The sequence below is a fragment of the Myotis davidii genome, unplaced genomic scaffold (assembly GCF_000327345.1).
Source record: "Myotis davidii unplaced genomic scaffold, ASM32734v1 scaffold259, whole genome shotgun sequence".
In the NCBI taxonomy this organism is placed as follows: Eukaryota; Metazoa; Chordata; class Mammalia; order Chiroptera; family Vespertilionidae; genus Myotis; species Myotis davidii.
In genome coordinates this window covers 6604587-6626702 of record NW_006292687.1, presented here as the reverse complement: position 1 = coordinate 6626702, position 22116 = coordinate 6604587, and the positions used below count along the sequence as shown (strand labels likewise).

General features: G+C 45.2%; 1 protein-coding gene across 1 annotated transcript in view; it reads left to right on the top strand.

Annotated features, from left to right (window-relative positions):
• FHOD3 (formin homology 2 domain containing 3) overlaps positions 1-22116 on the top strand; it is a 324340-nt gene that overhangs the window by 230067 nt on the left and 72157 nt on the right. Inside the window, exons 13-17 of the mRNA XM_015565558.1 lie at positions 418-492; positions 4320-4433; positions 12532-12666; positions 17312-17362; positions 21856-22061. Of these exons, the coding sequence (XP_015421044.1) occupies positions 418-492; positions 4320-4433; positions 12532-12666; positions 17312-17362; positions 21856-22061 (581 nt within the window). The remainder of the gene's footprint in view (positions 1-417; positions 493-4319; positions 4434-12531; positions 12667-17311; positions 17363-21855; positions 22062-22116) is intronic.

Genomic DNA, 22116 nt, shown 5'->3' with positions numbered 1-22116 from the left:
TTACTAAAAGTGGAAATTTTTCCCCTTTTCTTTTTTAAATATATATTTTTATTGATTTCAGAGTGGAAGGAAGAGGGAGAAAAAGATAGAAACATCAATGATGAGAGAGAATCATTGATCAGCTGCCTCCTGCACGCCCTCCACTGGAGATCGAGACCGCAACCTGGGCATGTGCCCTGACCCGGAATCAAATCTGTGATCTTTGGTTCTTGGGTCAGTGCTCAACTGCTGAGCCATACCTGACTGGGCTAAAAATGGATTTTCAGTGCAAAGTTTGAAACTGTGCATGGTCTGACCTAATTGATGCATCTCACACCCGCCTGTCTGGCTTGGGTCCTTCTGACCTGCAGAATTCAGCAAAGTGCGTAGTCAGTTTCCCATGCAGCGTTTTGAGTGGGGCGCTCTTTCTTTTAACAGTGGCTCTGACTCCCTCCATCTGAGCACATACTCTGCCTCTGATCCTTACAACTTCCGGTCTTTCTCTTCTAATAGGTGGGTGTCTTTATTTCCTTTCTCTTTTCTATAGCTTTCTTGTTTTTATTCTAAATATGCATTTTTCTTTCAAAGATTGCTCATAGCCTCCCATGAGATGGCAAACAATTGCAGTTGGAATCACTTCATGGACATTAATACAATAACATCACTTAAAGTGTGAACACTTCAATAATTCTTATAAAAATTGGAGAGGAGGGCAGGGGGAAAGAGGTATGTAAGTCAACACTACACAGGGAATTTTCAGCAGTGCCTGTCAGCTTGCCTGTGTGTCTGCCCTTCACCGATACCTGGATTGGAAACGGCTGCAGAGCAGGAAATGGGGAGCAGAGGGTTGTATATTTTGAGCAATCAATTGCCCAAAATCAATTACTGCTAACGCTGGTGGCCACTCCCATCTTAGAATAATAATAATTATTGCTAACATTTATCGAGCATTTATTAAGAGCCAGGCTCTGTACTTCCCATAAAACTGGTGCTTTAAAGTATCACTTAACCAATAAGAGCTAGGTTCTATTGCTCGCCCTTATTTACAAAAGAGGAAACTGAGGCACAGAGAGGCTGGATAAGTAGAGAGTGGTTTCCACACCAGGCAGCCTGCTCCAAAGCCTGGTCCTAACCTGTATATCATATAGGCCTCTCTCTTAGGCAGTCTGTCCCTCTGTCTCCTTTGTGGACTCATGGATACAACTCCTAATCCCAGGCCTAGCCTGGCCATGCCCTGCCTCCAAGAGTTGTGGATTCCAGTTCAAACATCTCCCAATTACAAGTTCCCGACCAGTCTCTCCCAGATTTAACAGTCTTGGATTATTGTCATTTTTCCCACAATGTTTATGGATTGCCTCCAACGTGGCTTGTATGGCCTCTGAGAACAGGATCTCTGTGCAAGTTAAGAGCTGTACGCTTCACTGGAATAAAAATATCTTGGCAACCGCATTTCCCCCAGCAGGGTGGTGTTTGCTCATGATGGCGATCCAGGACTTTCTGGTGATGGTCTCACAGCCTCTGATGGGGCTTTCCTGCGACCCAGGTTCCTCAAACTTGGTCTTCAAGCTTCACTACCACTTACAGCCCTTGGGGGAAGGAGCAGTAGAAACATAAATTGATGACACGAATATACATGGAAATTGCGAAAAGCAGCCACGTTTGTGAATGAGAACTGACTTAGATTGAACTGAGAAAAGTTTATCATCTTTAAATATTTGACAGGAATTTGAATACTGTCTAAATATTGTTTGTTCCCATTAATTTTCTGATGGTTTTCGTGGATGACTGAAATTAAACGTGTTATACTGGAGACCGACCAGTTAGTCATTGAAAATTAGAAAAATAAAAGAAAACTGAATAGTGAATTGCAGGATCCAGTTAGTTTCTCTGAAATGAAGAAGCAAAACTGGACAGGCTGTGAGGTATTTGAATTAATTGCTCGCCATTAGGAAGACCAAAGGAGGATGGGAAGCATTTTGCTTGCCTTATTTCCATAGCATCATTTAAACATAATTTTAGTAAAATAATCCTGTTAAAACAGTCCACCCAATGCCCACTTTTGGTCAGAAGGGACTTGTTTTAGTTGCGTAGAATAACCAGCCGGGAGTCCAGGCAGCTGGGACCCAGGGTGAAGCCTTAGCTCAGGGCCAGGCCCCTCAAGGACTCAGCTCCAATTCGGGGGCAGCCTCCTTCCCACCACATCTCGCCTTTTGCTGCCTCCTCCCTTCTCTCCCTCTTCTTCGCTCCTGAGCTTTTCTCTTCCTTCTCTGCTTCTTCCTATCTTTGTATATTCTTCTCATCCTTTGCTTTCCTGCCTTCTCTGTGGCCTGTGGTTTAGGCATCTTCTTGAAAAATCAAATCAACACTCAGGGAAGCAGTGGGACATGTAGAGTGTTGGGGTTTTTTAAGAGAAGAGAAAATAAACGCCAGAAACCAAGTCCTGTGAAGGTGGTGTGTGCAATGAGGAGACGATGAAGTAACACTGTGGATCTGGGTCCCCATCTGCCCGGCGGAAGGCCTGGTACTGAGCACAGGCCTCACATGTGGTACCAAATAGGCAAGTACGAGAAACAGCCAGCACACAGAACTAACGAGGATAGATTTGGGGAAATGGAAGTACTTCATTTCTCATTATAATAGTGTAATTTATTAAGAAAAACTGGCATTGCCCTAACCGGCTTGGCTCAGAGGATAGAGCATTGGCCTGCGGACTGAGGGGTCCCAGGTTCGATTCTGGTCAAGGGCATGTACCTTGGTTGTGGGCATATCCCCAGTAGGGGGTGTGCAGGAGGCAGCTAATAGATGTTTCTCTCTCATCAATGTTTCTAACTTTCTATCCCTCTCCCATCCTCTCTGTAAAAAATCAATAAAATATATTTTTAAAAAAAGAAAAACTGAAATTTTATCTCTTACACTTTTTAAAATAGATGATTTGTTTTTTACACTTTTTTCTACACAAAGTTGTGATCAAACTTAGTGTATATTATATCTGATGTTTTAATTCAGCCCACATATATATGTAGATATGAACATTTAGATATATACATTTCCCATGTTATCACTTACAAAATTGGCAATAACTTCTAATGGTTGCATAATATTCCGTTGATGAGTAATATATCATACTTTCTTACCTATTCTTGCATTGTTAGCTAGTTGGGTAGTTTCCAGTTTTCACTATGATCTCCATAATGTTCCCTGCATGACATTTTTTTGTATATAAATAAACATAAGGGTTATGATAACTCCCCAAATGTAGACTTACTCTGTCAAAAGATATCTTATTGAGGTCTAATTGCTTCCCAGAATGGTTAGTACTGGTTTCTGTCGGCAAGAGTTTGAGCTGGACTCAGCGTGTGCAGGAAGGTCTTTGTGCGCTTACATCATAGTGACCCTTGAGGTCCCAACTATCCAAATACAAATGGCCCTTGAGGTCCCATATCCCCAAATACAAGGTCCCTAACTGGTTCCGGGGAAGTAGTGGCTGAGTAGTTTGAGAGGCAAAGTTCTCTGAATCTTGTTATTTGTAATTAATCATGAGTGTCTACCCCAGGCAAGGGCTTCAAATGCTAGTTTGTGTTCTGGGAATTCACTGAGTAAAGATGGCTAAATACAGCCTGCTAAAGGGCATCTATTCCGAAAAACAAAGAAAACTCTAGAATTCTTCAAATCCTGAAACTTATAAAAGATGATTGTGAAATGATGAAAGCTCATTTAAACCTAGTGGCTGTAATGTTATTCCTGGGGAAATATTGAATGAAAACATAGACACTTGCACCTTTTAGCAACAGGCTCATCCAGAAGCCTCGAGGACATCTTATTCTTCGTCACCAGCCACACAATGAGATTATATCTAATGAACGAAATTGATTCAGAAATACCTAAAGCAGAATTTTTAATCAGATGTTTCTTTAGCCAATCATCTGGCATTTTCTACCAATCTTGAATGGATTTAATGCTAATTGTACCACTGGAAAGACAAGAAAACTCTTCATGATTCAAATGAAAATAATTTGGATTCTAATTTATGTTAGCAAATAGTTTGACTGTACATGAGTGTCTTATTAAACCCTTTGTCAGAATCCTGCTGCTTAATGGGTCTGGACTTTGGGAACCATCTCTAATGAGAAATAAACAAAACAAAACAGTTAGTAAATGTGTGTGTGTGTGTGTGTGTGTGTGTGTGTGTGTGTGTGTGTTAGTGCAATCACTGACAGTGTTAGCATTTCCAGACCTCTTTCTCTTGGAAAATTTAAGATAATTTGCGATTCCTTATTTACTGACTTGTACTCATTTCTCTGTCTCCCCTTGCTCCCAACTTAATTCTCTGCACTCTTTAGATACAACAACTTTGGCAACCACTCTTATCACTCTTCAAGACCTTCGTCTGGATCTGCTGTGCCCACCGCTTCTACATCATCTCTTCCAACCCCCCAGGAGCCCAGGCTGGACAGGTGGGTCTTATCTTATAGGGAGCATTCTGATAGCTTCACTGTCTTCACATAAAGGGGATCCATTTGATGAAGAGTGCCTAACGGAAAAGTGTCAATGAAAGTATAATCTGGAGTATTTTCCTTTCCAGAATATATCCCACAGGCAAGACTGTTTTCTTTCTTTCACACTATTTAGTAAATATTTTATTGGAGATATTTTGTTATTATTATTTCATCTCCCTACCCACTTTCCATGGAAAGTATAGAACTGTTTTTCCAAAACATTTAAATGTAAATGATTTGATTCACCACCCAAAAGCTGTTCTAGATCTAGCATAAGCTCTGCAATTTGTCTTACACACATCAATTTTCACCTCTGAATGATTAATTCTGTGTACATCGTTAGTGGGCCCATTAAGGTGTTGTGTAATTAATCCAGGACCTACCAAAAGAGAAAAGAATTGTATGGGTCCAGGGAAGGAATTTAACTTGGCAGGAGTATTAGACCACCAGAAATTACCTTACTCTTACTCCTGATTGCACAAGGATGTGTTCACAAGGGAAGGGTAGGTAGTTCCTGTAATTTTAGAACAGTTGAAAACAGTTACCCTTATATGGCAAGAGTGCTGAGTTAGAGAACACTGGCTAGGGCCCCAACTCACTGGAAAGTTATTGCATCCTAAGGGTAAAATGCCAATTCTGCCAACCCTTACATTAGGCAGTGGTTCTCAACCTTCCTAATGGCGCGTCCCTTTAATGCAGTTCCTCATGTTGTGGTGACCCCCAACCATAACATTATTTTCATTGCTACTTCATAACTGTAATTTTGCTACTGTTATGAATCGTCATGTAAATATCTGATATGCAGGATGTATGTTCATTGTTTGCGACCCACAGGCTTAGAGGGTGGTTTTGATGAACAGATGAAAGGTACAGGTGAAAGTGCTCTGTGAACCCCTTGCCCCTGTGCGGGTCCCCTGGGGAGTGACAATGTGTGATGATGGAGTATAATGTCCACCACTCATGATTGGTCAGAAATCTAGACAGGAATGATGCCCCGGAGGTCATTTGCTGCAAATCCTGAATCTGAAACACATTCAATCTGTGTACCACATTCTGGTCTTCTGTGTATCGGAGGGTGTGTTTGGCCAAGTGCTGCTGGTGATGAGAGATTTGGCCAGGATGTGGAGCAGGCAAGACCTCCCAGCCCCGGGGAAAAAGAGCTGTCCAATGTGGTTTGCCCGGCCACCCCTCAGCGTTAATTTCTAAGATGCTATGTAAGCACTATGGTGTCAAACTCTCAGGTTCCACAGCCCAGTGTGTCCCTGGCCTGGGCATATTCAGGCTCAGTTAGGTCTTGGTAATGAGGTCACAAGGTGATTACCCTGAAGACACCCTCTGTCCTTTACCCTGGGGCACCTCTTCTTGGGGTCAGCTGAGGTTGCCTGTGCTCCCAGAGAGGTCACTAATAAAGAAGAACCTTGTCATATGGGATGGAGGATTTGGGGCCAAAGTGAGGAATATGAGAGCCTGACCCATCTTACAGGAGACATCTCACACATGTGAGGCTGCCAGCTCCTCGGGAATGGGCAGCAGGCTCCATTCCATGCTGTGTCCTCCACAGTACCCAACTCTGGCCATGGCAGAGCGGCAGCCAATGCTGGTTAATTGGGTGAATTGCCCACTCATTGGTTGGGGAACTGTTTGGAGATCCTTGAAGGTGAGAAGTTATAAGGACAGGAGGTCTGCAAATTTCCAAAGTCCTGGGCTTAGGGGAAATTCCTCCCTGGTCCTAAAGGTGAAGCCCCGACCTCCACCCTCTTTCTAACTCCTAGAGACCCAGGTCAGGTTTAAGCTGGAAGGTCCAGGGATGCAGACTCTTGAAGGGCTGCTGTATGTATTTTCTTCCTTTTTTGATCTGGCTGAGTGTCTCCTGGGGGAAAAATTAGAGGAGGAAGAGTAGGGTTGGATCCAGGAGCACTTTGATTGTCCTGGAGTGGATGTTGTTCTTCATCCTGAGGCCACAGGGCTGTTCAGGTTTGGAAGCAACTAGTGATGTCCTCTAACACATCAATGAATGGCACTTGGACGGGTGAGGTTGCCTCCAAGTCCGAGAGAGGTGACCATGACCAAGAAGGCCAGTGACCCAGGGGCTTGTGGGGAGAAGTGAGTTTGGGCAGACTTGGCTGCCACCAGGAGGGTGGGAGCATGGAAAGCAAAGGGAGTGAGGGGTCAGGCTTGCATGTGGGTGTGAGAAGCAAGGAACTGGGACAGAAGATCCTGGAGGAAGAGCAGATGGAGAGTGGAGATGTCCAGCCTGGGACATGCAAGGTATGAGGCATCTATGACACCCGGGGAGATGGCTCCGCGGTCCTCAGTGTGAAGAAGGCGCTGGATGAAATCCCTTTGGGAGCCTGTGTGCCAAGACCTGGTCCCTGGGAACAGCAGTGGCAGGAGCCCCTTCCCAGCTGCCTGCTCCCTTTCACAGTGCATTTCTGCACAGGAAATTCAGCACCTTTGCCATCCAATGGATCCACCAGTGAGTAAAGTAGCTTCAGAGTGTCTATTGCTTCTTTCCATTTGGATGTGTCTTCAACTCTCAAGGTCTGTGGCTTTGAAAAACCCTGTGATGAATCATTTAAAACATTGGACATGCATTTCCATTATTAAGACCATGAAACCATCAGGCCTGGCTGCATCATCCCTTCTTACTCTCACCTTGTTGGTTTATGCTTTGTGACTAACAAGAGACAAATAAGAGGAGTTCTCAACTCCAAATCCCTTTTGTGCTCCATCACCCAAGCATATTATGCCAGGTGCATTTATGATAATGTGTGTTTCTGTATAGTTTAATGTTTTCTTTTTTCTTTTTGACAACTGAATTCTTTGCATGTCACCCATAATCCATTTTCACATCTGTGAGAATTTTTTGCCTTATGGAGATCTATGATTGTTTTGACTGAGGTATATTCTTCAGTGGAATGCATAAGATTTATTGTTCAATGGTTCACATACCCATATTTTATTGAAGTCAAAAAGAAAAACTTTTTTCTTTGGAAAGACATTGAACTGTTACGAACAATAGTTGCATTTTTGCGACGAGAACCCACATCTGGCAGCACACCCCTGACTACTAACGTGTGCCAGGGCCCCATGCAGTACTCAGGACTCTAGGACTTCATTCCCTTGACTGGGAAAGAAGGCTCTCTTCTCAGAAGTCCGGGGAAAACCGGGCCAACTAAAGCAGCCCTTGGGGCAGGCCGGCCGCCTTGGACATGACTCCTGAGCATCAGTCTGCACTTGGAGTTTCCCAGAGTCTCCCCAAGCATGTCAGTGGGTTGGATGTTAATAAAACGTGGAATGATAAACTGACCCAGAAAGGAAGGAACTGAAGAAACAGTATACAAAGCTAAGTCAAAACAGGGGAATCAAAACCAATCCTTCTCCACATCTGCTATCACAGCTTCCTTTATAGGGCTCTCTTTTAGAAAGAGAGGGTATAGCATTAGTTTTCATGACATTGAACTTGAATTATGCCGAAACAAAATAGGAAAACCAGATTATTTGCAAAGGCCCTCACGGATACAAAATGCAACTGTGTAATGAAGGCTGACTTTTAAAATGCTTCAATTTTAAAAAATGTACTTTTTGAGTGGAAAAGTTCTAAATGTTTTCTTGTTAAAGGGAAGCATAATTACAGGAATAGTTGAACCATTCATGGTCAAGTATTCAAATGAAACAAGCAAGCAAGCAAACAGTAATCACAGCACATGAATTTGTGGTTCCTGGAAGTTGGGAAAGGCAGATGGCATTCTCTTCCCATCCCTGCGGGGACATCTCCATCTTGTGGGCCTTTGCAGAAATTGGTGGCTGGGATAAAGAGCCCAAGAATGTGTGGGGAAGCTGGGACCAAGGAGCTAAGACTAGGAGCAAGAGAGCCTGTGGTGCTGAGTGCTGGCTTCTCCTTCCAGCCCAAACTCCCCCTGGTGGGACCTCACTCCCTGTGACCTGCTTGCACACTGGTGTGGTCACTCCTCCCTCAGAATGATGGTGTCTGTGTCCATGTGTTTCTACCTCTTTTCAGGGATGTTAGCTCTTATAGTTCTTACTTGCGTGGCAGGACTGCTGACGATGGCCCTGAGTGAATTTGCTGCTACCTGTGTCTTCATCCCGACTCCATCCTCCATGTGACTGTCTGTCCTGTGTGTGTTTTTTCTTCCCCTTCTAGTTGACTTTGGCTTTTATCATTTCTTCCTCCACTAGTATCTCCATGTGCCTTGAGGTTCTACTTGTCTGGTTTTCAGATCATTGCTTTTTTCAAATATATGACCCATGTGTTTGTCTGGATCCCAAATACTTGTTGGCTATGGTCCATCACTTGATCTGCACAGTACTTTTTATTTATTTATTTTTAATATATTTTATTGACTTCAGAGAAGAAGGAAGAGGGAGAGAGAGAGATAGGGACATCAATGATGAGAGAGAATCATTGATCAGCTGCCTCCTGCACGACCCCCACTGGGAATCGCACTTGCAACCTGGGCATATGCTCTGACTGAGAATTGAACTGTGACCTTCTGGTTCACAGATCAACACTCAACCACTGAGCCATGCTGGCTGGGCTACACAGTACTTTTTAAATTTTGTGTCAGTTGGAGTCAAGAGCCCCACTGTCCAATGGGGCTGTAGGTAAACTTTTTCTTTTAAATTGATCAAAGTATATTTTTAAAAATCACTGGGAAAAAGCACGGAAGATGGGATAAAATCATGCCTTTTTGTGTGATCACAGTTAATGGTACCCAGTTCACTACGGCCAGCAGGAAATAAAGGCTATCAATGCGGACGATTTCCTACCATTCAAAGAAGCCACGAGCCTGTGCTGAGCTGCACAGCAAGCAGGCCCCCCTGCCCCCCTTTGGCGGCTGCTACTCCCTGATAGCAATCTCGTTACAGACAAGGAGTTCCTGTAAGGCACAATGTGGTCCTGATTAATTGATCGTGTTACATCCAAAGTGCAGAGGAGAAGCACCGGTCAGTTGACAGAGTGAGTTTACAATAGGGTCTGGCTCCCTGATGGCAGTTTTATGTAACAACTGTGGGCGTTGGGAACCCGGGCTCTGGCTCAGCCCTCTGCCTGTGGGCGCCTAACAGATGCTAGAGATTCTTCCTCCCACATGTATTTTGAATCTGACTCCTCCTCATCGTTCCTAGGACCACAGATTTAGTTCCAGACCTACGTCATGTCCGGACTCTGTATTGCAGTGGTGTATGTCTTCTATCCTTTTTGAAATGCAAATTTGAGCAGGTGACTTTTCCTGCTTAGAAACCTTGAATGACTCCCAACTGCCTATGGACACAGCCCAGCTGGTTACCATCGCCTGGAGGACGCTTCGTGTTTGGGTCCTGTATGTGTCTTCCAGCTTTCCCCCCACCTCCCTGTCCTTTAGCCCCCCGGGAATGTCCCGTGAACACAGCAGGCCCTCCCGAGGCCCCTTTCTTCATATGTGCTCTGCCCCGTGGCTAGCTTCCTCCTTTCTCCATTTGGTCGATTCCGTGGCATCCTCTAAGACCCACCCATCCTGTCAGAGGCTCTGACTTCTTCAGTCAGAATGAACGTCCTCTTGGGTCCAGGTTCCGCTATGTCAGCTCTCAGTCCTTTGAATTCTTATGTGTCTATCCATTTGTTTCTTGGGGTTCACAACCTCCAGGGGTCCGTGGCAGTGAACCTGGGTCCCACAAAGCCACAGGATGAAGATGCTTCAACTTCCTGGACTGGCCATTTGATTAGAAGATTTGGGGGAAATCTTTATTGAGACAGACAGGACAGTGCTTAGGAGCATCCATGTTCACTGGAAGTGTGGAGAAGTGTTTTGCTTTTGCAGAGTGCACGTTGTGCTGTTCCCACTTTCCCTGTTTTCTGCCCTTAGAAAGTGGAATTGGATTTTTTTAACTGGACAGTTCTCTCACCCTATTTACCTAAAGGATGTACAGAGCAACCGTAATAGGTGTGTATTATAATTCTGTTTGCAAGTGAAAGCAGCATGTGTGACACTTAGCATTTGGTGAGATCTGTAACAAGAAAGTGCAACTATCACAGACCAGAATTCCTACACCCGCAGAGCTGGACACAGTACAGCTCATTGGTGCTGTAAGCTGAACCCTGTGCCATCACCCAGCTGTGTCACGGCCCCCGATGGCCAGCTTTCCAGTTGTCACTGGCTACAGTGGTTTTGCATTAGTGGTGTATAAAGGTTACGGAGCAAAAAGAGGGAGATTTCTTCTTTCAGAAAATGTATTCCTGGGTTCCTGATATTTGTTCTCTTATCTCAGTTCCCCACTCCTTACCTCAAAGCCCAGCAATGAGTGAGAAGCTTTAGTGGTATAATGGAAGAGACTTAATTGGGGGATAAATTTGGTGTGTAGATAGTTATACACACTTAGAATGGTAGATAGGCACCCCTCCTCCTCTTTCTCATTCAGTAACCTTTGAACAATGCCAGTAAACAATGCCATTGTAGCCAGTGACAGCTGGAAACCTGGCCCTTGGGGTGAACACACACACACACACACACACACACACACACACACAGTCACAAATATTACTCATATATTTCATTCAGAAAATGCTGAGTGCTCACAATGTGCCAACTTGTGCTTGGCATGGGAATCTGACACTGATCCATTCCGACCCTACCCCTGATGTCATGAGGGTCACATATAGCCGCAGAAATGGAGAGAAGCACACCATCCACACATAGGGAGTTCCCATTGTAGTAAACACCGTGATGAACCTTCGTAGACAAGCTGGAGGGAGAGGAGTCAGGCATAGATGGCCCATCCTCCCAAGGGACATCTCTGGTGAGAAGTCTGGGAAACTGAGTCTCTAACATAAGACAACTTGCAGTTTGCCTCTAGGTTTGCCCAGTGGGCAGGTGAGAGTATGTGCAGGAGGGAAGGTAAAGAGGGAGATGAGAGAATAGAGTGAGTTTACATCTTCCTTAAAACATGGTCCTGAGGTCCATGGGAGACTGTGTTTGGGAGAAGCTTGGTGTTTAGAGCAGAGGTAAGTGCACAAGGGAGGGGAAAGCTGGCCTGCAGTGGAGAGGAAGTGAGAAGATGGAAAGGATGGGCCTCAGTCTGGGCCAGTAAAGCCTGGAAACCGTAGGACATAAGGTGCTGGTGGTGGACGGTGCTTTTGGAAGCTGCCAGGGGAATGGTTTAATTATGAAGCCAAACAGGGTGGACATGGAGCTGGGTGAGTTCTGCTGAAGGACTCACATGGTCTTGGCCAGGAGGGTGGAGAGTAAGAGGGAAGGGGCAGAAATTGCTGCATGCCCGGGGCAGGAGCCTGCAGAAGGGCCAGTGGACAGGCCAGAGTGTGATGCCAGCCACGCCTGGAAGAGCAGCTTCATGCTTGATGCGTGAGCCAACATAGTAAGGTGAGGTTGCATATGGGGCCCGTCTCCACAGCAGCTGTGGGAGCCCAGCCGTGCCCTCCCGTGGTGGGGAGGCTTGGCTCTCACGGACAGTGTGCAGCAGGCTGCAGAGAAAGCACGTGGAAGCCTGGAATCAAGGTCCTGTCTCGGATGGCAGATGTCCCAGGATGGCAACAATGGGGATGGGGAAAAGTTGCCTATTTCTTGGGGTTTGCATTTTTCTCATGATTAGAGATACAGAGCATCTCTTCATATACCTGTTGGCCATCTGTATGTCCTCTTTGGAGAAATGTCGGTTCAGATCTACCCAATTTTCTTTTTTTTTTCTGTTGAGTTATACAAGCTCTTTATACATTTTGGATGTTAGCCCTTTCTTATATATATGATTTGCAAATACTTTCTCCAGGTTGCCTTTCCTTTAGTGGATGGTTTCTTTGCTGTGCAGAATGCTTAGTATTTTATTCACGACACCATTTTGTCCTCCCAGTGTCTGTGGCAGGTTACTTACCTCCACTTAGAGATGGAGATTCTGAAACGGAAGAGCTGAGATGCTCGGGGACTTTCCCCAAGCACTCCCTAGCTTCTGGCGGACCCTCAGTTCTAACCAAGGTCTGATCGATTCCTATTTCAGTACCTTTAATCGTAGGCCAACCCACTAAAACATGAACTCATTATACCTTTAGGTCATCACTGAGTGGTCTTCTCACATCATCCTTTAGGCAGCACCAGGAGTCCCTGGCAGCCGAGAGAGAGAGGCGGCGGCAGGAGAGAGAAGAAAGGTTGCAGAGAATAGAACGGGAAGAAAGGAACAAGTTCAGGTAAGAGGATTTTCCGATTTCTATGATAATGAATTGATATGAAAGTGCCTGCCTTCACAGCTCTGTATGATTAATAATGGTGTCATAGAGTTAGGGCCTTCCAACTGCCAGACAAGGCCAGCTGGATGGGGCCTGCCAGACGGGGAGAAGGACCCGGGGAGGTTGGCTGGCTGTGGGAGGTTGGCTGTGGGAGCGTACTGACCACCAGGGGGCAGCTCCTGCATTGAGCATCTGCCCCCTGATGGTCAGTGCACGTCATAGCAACTGGTTGACCAGACGTTCTGGTCATTCAGTTGTAATGGTTGCTTAGGCTTTTGTATATATAGATATGAATAACCCATACACAATAGTGTGGTGAAGGCCGGGGTGGGGTGGGTGCGGGGTAGAGTGGATCAATGAGGAAAAAAACACACAAAGTATTGTTGTGATACTTTCAACAATAAAGACAAATTTAAAAAAATAAAAAGTAAGGCAGAATAACCAGAAAACATTACCCTATGTAAAACTTATTTTTAAAAAAGATAAAGTTGAACTAATTTTAGTAAAAAATAAAATAAGGACAGAGAACCTAATTGTCTTAAATTAACTTGCTATTTCCCCCTAAACTATTCATGTTTTATTCATATTCTATTGGATGCCTAAAAAAAAAAATGTTTTTTTCACTTTCTGGTTTGCATTTTGTTCCCTATAGCAATATTTAATTTTTAAATAAAACCACTAATCTTCCCCTACAGGGTAAAGAAAGGTCATTGTGCTGATTACTCCCAGGACATTGTCCCCCAATCTCCTGGTCTCTGTTCAGCTCCAAGAATATGTCCCTGTGTGTAGCCCACGCCAGGTTCCAAGTCTTAGCCTGTGTGGCTGCTTAGTCCAGTGTTGCTCAGTTTTCAGCCAGGTCACCTGTTCTCCCATCCTCACCTCCAGTCACTCCCCTGCCCTGGGCTTCATGCTGTGCAGCGCTTTATGGAATGCAAAACACATGCCCAGTCTGTCCTTACACATTTCATTCCTTCCATTCATCCTTTGCTCCCTCCTTTCCCTCCTTCCTACTTGCCTTCTCCTTATCTCTCCCTTCATCTTCCCAGTTACCTCTCTTATAGCTTCTATATTCTTCTTTTCATTTCTCTCCCCATCTCCATTTCCTGTTGCCTCCATTCAATTTCTTTGGCAAACAATCTTCCCATCAATTCCTCCCAGTTACACCTACAAAGAATGTAGCGCATTGTTAGTGAGGCTTTACAAGTTCAAGAACTTCTTTGTCAGCAGCCAGGAAGAGTATGTGTAATTGTAGAAATGATCAAACTCTGAGCAGAGCTGTGAGGTTGCCATAACTGTCACTCACTACTATGTGAAAACAAATCTCCCATGTCTGTGTTGAAATGCTGATACTGGGTTAATGGGCTGCGTGAAGTAAGCCAACATCAGCCCCTGTGATCGGGTGGCATGCCCCGAGCTGTCAGGTTTCTACCACGTGATACATGGAAAAGCCAGACCTGAATGAACCCTTCTCACGATGTAGCTCTGGGGGGGGTGTCTCTTTTGGAAAGACCAATTTCTAAAAACCACTTGAACAGGTTAAAAGCTTCCTGTGTCAGAGCTTTCTGGGAGATTTGCATAAATAGCAGCAGAGAATCTTGCTAAAACACCTGGAAAATTCAGAGATTAGCTTACCCATCTAAAGATTTTGATTGAAAACAGGTCCAGGGTCCTGTCTCTTCTGCCCCTCCGGACTCTTCTGCATCAATGCATGCACCAAAAATCGTGGACAAGTGTGTAGAGCGCCGAAAACTCCCTGGTGTGTAGAGAGCAGGAGGTTTGGAGGAGGAGACTAGCATTCACTGTCCCACCTAACCAGTGAAAGTTTACCATTTTCCCTCCACTATCACCTGGTTCATACTCAGACACCCTGAAACCCAGAGGCACGCACCAAGTGTGCATTGACAGCTCTGGGAGGAAGCCCCTCCTTCTGGGCTGAAGGGCGGTAGGAGGAATTCCTAAGTGTCAGAGAGTGGAGAAACTCTGGTGGGTTTTTTTTCCATATTTTCTCCTTCTCTCCTACCCCAGCATCCAAGCAATGTTGTTTTAGAAGCCCCTGTATAGCAGCAGTGTCCAGGCGGGTGCCTAAAACTCTAACCAGAAGAGCTATGACCCTGAGAGCACTAGGCACATCACCATTCTGCTCTCTGTGTCCTGCTGCATTGCCTGGGTGTGGATGGAGTCACTGAAAGTGTGCAGCAGGGCAGGGAAAAGAAAGCCCAAGCTTTCTGGTTGGAGGACCAGGACAGGAAACCAACCCAAGGAAGCCAGGAAGTGATAGGAAAGCATAGAGAAATCAAGAGAGTACTGATTTGTGCAGGGGTGGCTCAGAACCTAAACAGCAAGCCGCAGACTGAGAACTAAGCACTGATGAACCACTGCTCAGGTCCTAGACTGGCCACTGGGTGGTACACATAGGGCTTGATTTCAATAGCACTAAAATATTTTTAAATTGAGCTAATATTGGAACTAATATATAAAGACAGCACTTGTAGGCTGCACCTAACTTAGTTGTTTGCCTTCTAAAGGAAAACAAAAGAAAACAAGCAAGGTTCTTCATAGAATGTAAATAAGACCCAGAGTCTCTTTGCAAAATATTTAAAAATATGCAGAATGCAATCCAAAATAACTTGTCATACAAAGAGCCAGGGCAAATCTTAACTCAGAAGGAAAAGAAAACCAAAATATGCTAACCACAAAAGGATGCTGTCTTTATCAGACAAAGACTTTAAAGCATTTATTATAAACAGGCTCTAAGAAGGAAGGGCAAATGATTTTGAAACAAATGAAAAGTGAAGTCTCTGCAAAGAAATAGAAGATATAAAGATGAACTAAGTGGAACTGAAAAACACAACCACCAAAACAAAAAATTCATTGGTTGGGCTCGATAGCTGAATGGAAATGAAGAAAAAAATCAAAGACTTTTAGATAGAACAGTAGAAATTATCCAATCTAAGAATCAAAACAAAACATTGAAAAAAATGAACAGTTCCTCAGGGACCCATAGAATAATTCCTAAATGTGTAGCATTCATGACATTGGAGTCCTATAACAGTACATAATGCATTGCTATACCTAAGTCATTATGTTACAATATATATAATATATATGACATGTAACAAAAAATATATATCATAACCAGAATCTCTCTGTGTTCTTAAATAACAAATGAGATCCATTTGGTACCAAGGACAAAGAGTGAACAGCTATGAGCATGGTCTCTGAAGATGGATTGTCTGGATCTAATTCTCACTCTGTCAATAGATATAGATAGATAGATAGATAGATAGATAGATAGATAGATGATAGATAGATAGATGATAGATATAGATAGATGATAGATATAGATAGATACATGATAGATGATAGATAGATATAAATAGTTAGATGATAGATAAATAGATAGAAAATATTAAATAAACCTTGTCCAGGAAGGAATGCTGATCATCAGGACAGACCACACACAACTATTAATTATAATGATGGCAGTTTCTTCCTAAAAGTCTGAGGATGTGAATGAAAAGAAATTCAAAAGAGGAAACAGGAAGAGCTTTATAAAGTAGTCCCTGGGAATACCACAACGGCTGGCCTTTCCCCACCCATTACATTGATTTAAGGTGTTCATGCTCCTGTGCCTTTTCCCTTGCATTCCATCTAAAAGTTGTTCCTTATCTGCTGCTATTTTTATTGACTATGCTCTTAAACCCCTTGGGTTATGGAAGAATTTCTTTCTAGTATGAAAAGTGACGAGGATGGATGTTTATAAATGATAACAAATTTGAGCTTCTGTTGCCTTTTCTCCCTCTCCTAACTTGTTTCAGTTGCTCTGACTTACTGCTCCCTTATATCCAGTTGCCAGGGCATCAAGGGGTAAAATGCTCAAACTATGTTAGGCCCAGTGTAGAAAACCATAATGCCAGGATTCTCCAGGAAAATAAATGGTGTATTGGGAGGTGACTGATCACACAATCTTAAGCTTAGGTTCACGTTGGGACGTCACCAGCAGGAACAGAAAAACAAACATTAAAATTGGACAAAATTGGGGTACAGGCTAAAGAGAATGCATGGAGCGAGAGCCTCCAGGGATCCCTGCAGAGAGCCAGAATGTGCGGGGCGCAGAGAGAGCTCCTGGGCTGTGGGAGCAACGTCCAAGCTGGGGAGCGCAGCGACCCTCAGAGCCACTCAGATTTAATTCTTGAGGTGGAAGTTGTGGCGCTACCAGAGCTTGACTGAATGTGAATCGCCTCTGAAAGCTATGGCTTGCTTGTCATGGCCATACTTTATTTATGTATTGTTTCACCTTTAAAAAATATTTTTCTTCTCCCTTCCCCCAGTAGGCATGCATTCTTCTTTCCAAAGAGTAATTGGTCATGTCTGTGAGTGAATCCAACAATCCTATGATTTCGGACTCCTGTGATTTTATAGGAGATCCATTATATTTAGTGCTTTTAAAGCACAGTCTTTACCCTTGGTTTTTAAAAATTCAACTACAGCCACTTTCCATTTCCAAGGCAATAGTGGGCTTTCATTATATACTGTTAGCAATCTTATGAGCAATAATTCTGTTCTTTTTCTTCCCTATTTTGTTTCGTCCATCTATTTTCAGTAGCCGAGAGTATTTAGGCAAAAGAGAGGAGCAAAGACAAGCAAGAGAAGAAAGGTTTGTATCTCTCTTCCTCCCCATGTAACCAAACCGCACGTGACTTGGCACTCCTAACCCAGCATGCCGTGGAGACTGTGTGAATTAAAATCTCACAGCTTTCCCTAAGAGACCTGAGATCTTTGGTAATTGGCGTTTTGTAGAATAAGTGTCAGGTTATCTACATTTTTCAATGAAGTACAGGTTTCTGATTTAGAGTCATCATGGTGTGAAATATATTTCTGCTCCAAAATTCTTCTACAAGTGAGCACATTGATTTGTATATTGACCTGTGGAATATATTTCCCATATCCTGTGCCACCCCTACTGAGCCAGCATGAGGTGTCCAGGTCACATGCTCAGCATACAGGCAACAAATATTTGACCACGTGCGCTATGCCGGGCACTGGCTGGGGGGCCCACACCCTCCTGAGACACTCACCAAATGTGCCTGTCACTTCCCTGTCTCCCTCATGAACAGCACTCAGGTTCCTGGTGGCAAGAACCATGCCTGGTTTTCCTGGGTTATCCCGGTGCCTGCCACAATCCTTTGCACATATTTGACCCTCCGGAAAAATGCATGGAATAAATGAGCAAATAAACGGACAGCTTTCTTTCAAATATCTAATCTGTAAACCAATTTTTAAAATTTCAGTGGCAACATACTTGTAACCTCATTAAAAGATACAAAGTTAATGTGCTCACTGTCTGATTAATTTAGATAAGCATGTTTTGGGAAGTAGAACAGTGAAAAAGACCAATGTTTGTCCTGTAGCCCTGCAGTTATTCTGTCCACCACCAGGTGGGGTTACTGCACGGAGAGATGGAAATGCTGGTTTCATACCAGAGCCAGCTGGGAACCTAACAATATTTGAACGTTGCCAATAAAAAATGGAATTGTGCTCATTTTTTTTTTTAGACACCATCAGCTAAATAGGTCAGGACAGACTAGGGCATAGAGGAGTGGAGTCTGCCTATGTTCAATTTAAAAATTAGGTGCTTAGGTCAGCCTCATGAATAAAACATTTGATTATTGCCATCCTCATCACCAGTTGTGGACAGCAAATGTAGCGTGAAAGACGCTGGTAAAGAAACACAGTTCTCTTTCTCTAATTTGTATCATTTTAAAAAAAAAACACATGTATTTTTATTGACTTCGGAGAGTAAGGGAAAGGGAGAGAGAGAAACATCAGTGAGAGACAATCATTGATCGGCTGCCTCCTGCACAGCCCACACTGTGGATCGAGCCCACAACCTGGGCATGTGCCCTGACCAGGAATCAAACTGTGACCTCCTGGTTTATAGGTCGACGCTCAAGCACTGAGCCGCGCTGGCCAGGCCATACCATTTTTTTTTTTTTTTACACTGGTGGACATGATATATACTTGTACTGGAAATGCTGTTGACTTTGTGGCCAAGCTTAAGAAATCCAATTTTATCTTGTTTTTTAGCATTCCCTCCAAATGTTGCACTTTTTTGAGGTTTTGGCTGCATGGCTGTCGGGCTCAACCGGCACAGGCACGGCTGGAAAGCACTTGGGGTTGGGGGTGGTGTCAGGTCTGACTGGCTCAGACTGACCCAGAATTTTCCAAACCACCAAAGGCTACCTGTTCCTGGATGTTATTTACGGTTCTTTTCCCCAAAGCAGAACATCACTTACGCCTGGAGGCCGTGTGCTGAGGAGTTTGCCACTCCTCTCACTCTGGCCCAACATTCCCTCTCTGTCACTCACCTGCCTGGGCCTCTTAGCTGGGCAGGAGCGGGCTCTCTGTGCCCCCATGGGAGGGTCTTTTCTTACAGCCCACCTCTCTGTTTACACGGAGGTTTGGGGGAAACATCCGGACATTTTCCTCTGGTTTGGACCTGCCACTTTGGTTCACCTGCCTCTTCAATTAGCTGCGGATGGGGTGAGGGAGCGATGCTTTCATCCCTGTTTGGAAAGCTGCTGGGGGTGAGCCAGGAAAAGATAAGACTTGCAAATATAACGGACTTTAGAAATAGATGGGGAAGCTGGTGGAGGTAAGAGGTGGAAAGAGGTTCAGAAGAAAGGATAAAGACTCCATCTGTTAACTCCCCCCATGTGTGTGGGGGTCTGTGTTCTTTACTTCCCAGATGCTTTTCATTTTGTAAAACTGAAAGGTTATATCCATTAAACAAGTCCCCATGTCCCCTTCCCTGCCATTCTTATCTACCACATACACACCCTTGGGATAATTCAGATTAAACCTGTGACTCTGCCCATGGCTTCTGGATCCCAAGGATGGCACCCGTGAGACAGGAATAATCTTCGAGTCATATATACCCAGCCTCTGAGTGAGGAACCCCTGGGGTCTCCCAGGAAATAGGGTGAGTCCTTTGGCTGCTAGCACATGCCTGCCAGCCTCGCTGCCCACGGATGGGGTTTGCAGAGGCCAGGGCCAGGGCCGGACCCAGTGAAGTGTGAAGTCATAAATGGGCCGTCCTCCTGGCTTTGTTACCATTCTCTCTGCCCTCTTCTGATTTTGCTGAGCACAACTTTCCTGCTCATGATCTCCAGTCTCTCGGACCTATGCAGGCCCCCTAATTTGCATGTCATTCCTTGCCTGTCCCTTTCTCCTGTTGCAGGCTCGGACTCGCAGACTCCTGGGCTGCAGCCTTTCTGGCCTTGCATTCACCACTATCTCATTAAAATATGCCTCCTAAGGGCTCTGACCCTCAAGACCACTCTCTCCCAAGATTCCCATCCCCTCCAAGCCCAGTGGTTTTCCCTTGCTGGTCAGAATTAAGTTCAGAAATACTTTTCTTTGGTCTCCTCTCCTGCCTTTTGAGAGGTGACCTCGTTGGCAAGGAAAGCCCAGAGTTTCCAAAGCGTTCTCTCTGGGCCCAGCGTCTCCACCCTTCATGATGAGGCAGCTGCCCTCAGAGCCAGCCTCAGACATTTATATATATGCAGACCTACTGCACCTTTTATCAGCGATTCACGTGCGAGTCAGCTGCCTTTCCAAGAAAGTGAAGTGAATGCGTTCCCCCATTGCACCCCGTGCTTCAGGGGAACCTCTGCAGGTGGGGTGCTGGCCCTGCAGGTCGGGTGCTGCCCTGCACCGTTCTCACTGCACACTTTGCTCACTTCCCGTCAGCTGACAAGTGCAAGGCACCGAGGGAAAGAACAAAGGAGGGTAATCTTCCTGTTCTCAAAAATCCTATTATCTGCTTGTTGAAAACAGCCATGCACATGTGAAAAGATGACTAAGTATGCCAGGCAGTAAATGTAAAATGCCATCTGAGCTGAATGGGCTACATATCCGACATGAGTTCCGAGGCAAGGCCCCCGATCGCTTCCAGCTGTGGTGGCCAAGGCAGCCTCATGGGAGGGTACGTGTGAGCCTGGCCCAGGGTGGGCTGCTGCTGGACTGGTAGGGAGGAGGTGATGATGACAGATGGGAGCCACGCCCACCTTAAGGATGAATGAAGAAGTGCGTGCTTTCTAAATGCATTTTTTACAGGTCTCGTATAGGTGCCCCACCTTTCTTATCCAGGTGAAATGGGAGTGCCATCTGGGGGCGATGGTGGGCCAGAGCTGGGCGCTTGCCTGTTGGGGGCACCTGAAGCAGTACATCTGGGTGGATGTGAGGGAGGGTCTTGAATAAGCTGTTTCAAAGTCTAGTGGTGGGTAAGATAGTCAGAACCCGGCTACAGCTGGGCCCATAAATTTATTTCTGAACAAATAATGGTGGGTAAAATTAGCAGACATCTGGAAGAGGCACATATTTCAAAGTTATTTTGGTCTGATCTATAAAGCGCACCATGCGGAATATGATTGGTAGCTGGTCTTAATAAACAGTTAGTGGGTTCTGCCTGCCTGAAATGCAAAACAGATGTATCTTTGTTCTTTTAAACTGACTTTGATGAATAAACTATATGTGACGTCAGGTCCAAGCTATTGGATGTCTGAGTCCGACTCAGAAATATTTTAGAATATAAAAAAGTTTCCATGGTCGACACCGGGAGAACAAAGTGAATTCCAGTCGCATTGCTGTGAGCATTGAAGCAGGTTCAGACATTCAGGGAGGCCTTGGTCCAACACCCCCTTTTGGTATTTGGGGGGCACCGTTTCTCTCTGCCACACAAGGGCACCCTCCCATTTCACAGCTGTGAGCTCCGAGGGTGTGTGGTTTTCAGCTGTCACTGTGGGGCCTTTTTGATGGTCATTACTGTTGTTTTGCTTATTTGTACAAATGTTTCCTAAAAGAGCAAACCAGGATTCTGCAGCCGCGAGCGGTGTCTGGGGACTGTGTGATGTGGCCACCTCCCACCCGCCCCCCTCCCTGGCTGTTTGGTTGTGCCTGATGCGGGATGTTTAATCACTAGCGTCTTGGCTTCTCTGGGCGTTCCTGGCAAGCGGGCCCTCCAGCCAGCCCCGCGCTGTGCTCGGCATCAGGAAACCAGCTCTCTCTGCAGGTGTTTCGTCCATAAACAAGCATCAGCCACGGGCTCCTCTTTCTTTTTACGGAAACCCTTTGGAATTTCACTTTCAGATACAAATACTTGGAGCAGTTGGCAGCTGAGACGCACGAGAAGGAACTGAGAAGCCGGAGTGTGAGCCGGGGCAGAGCTGACCTCTCCTTGGACCTGACCTCACCAGCCGCCCCCGCCCCTCTGAGCCCTGGCCCTGCATCTCTAGACTCACAAGGGGCTCTCCCCGGAGCATCGTCCTCCCCGGGAACACCTCAGTATCCCCAAGGTGAGTGCTGGGAGAGGGGAGGGCTCATGAGCACCAGACAGGCTTTCTGGGCAGT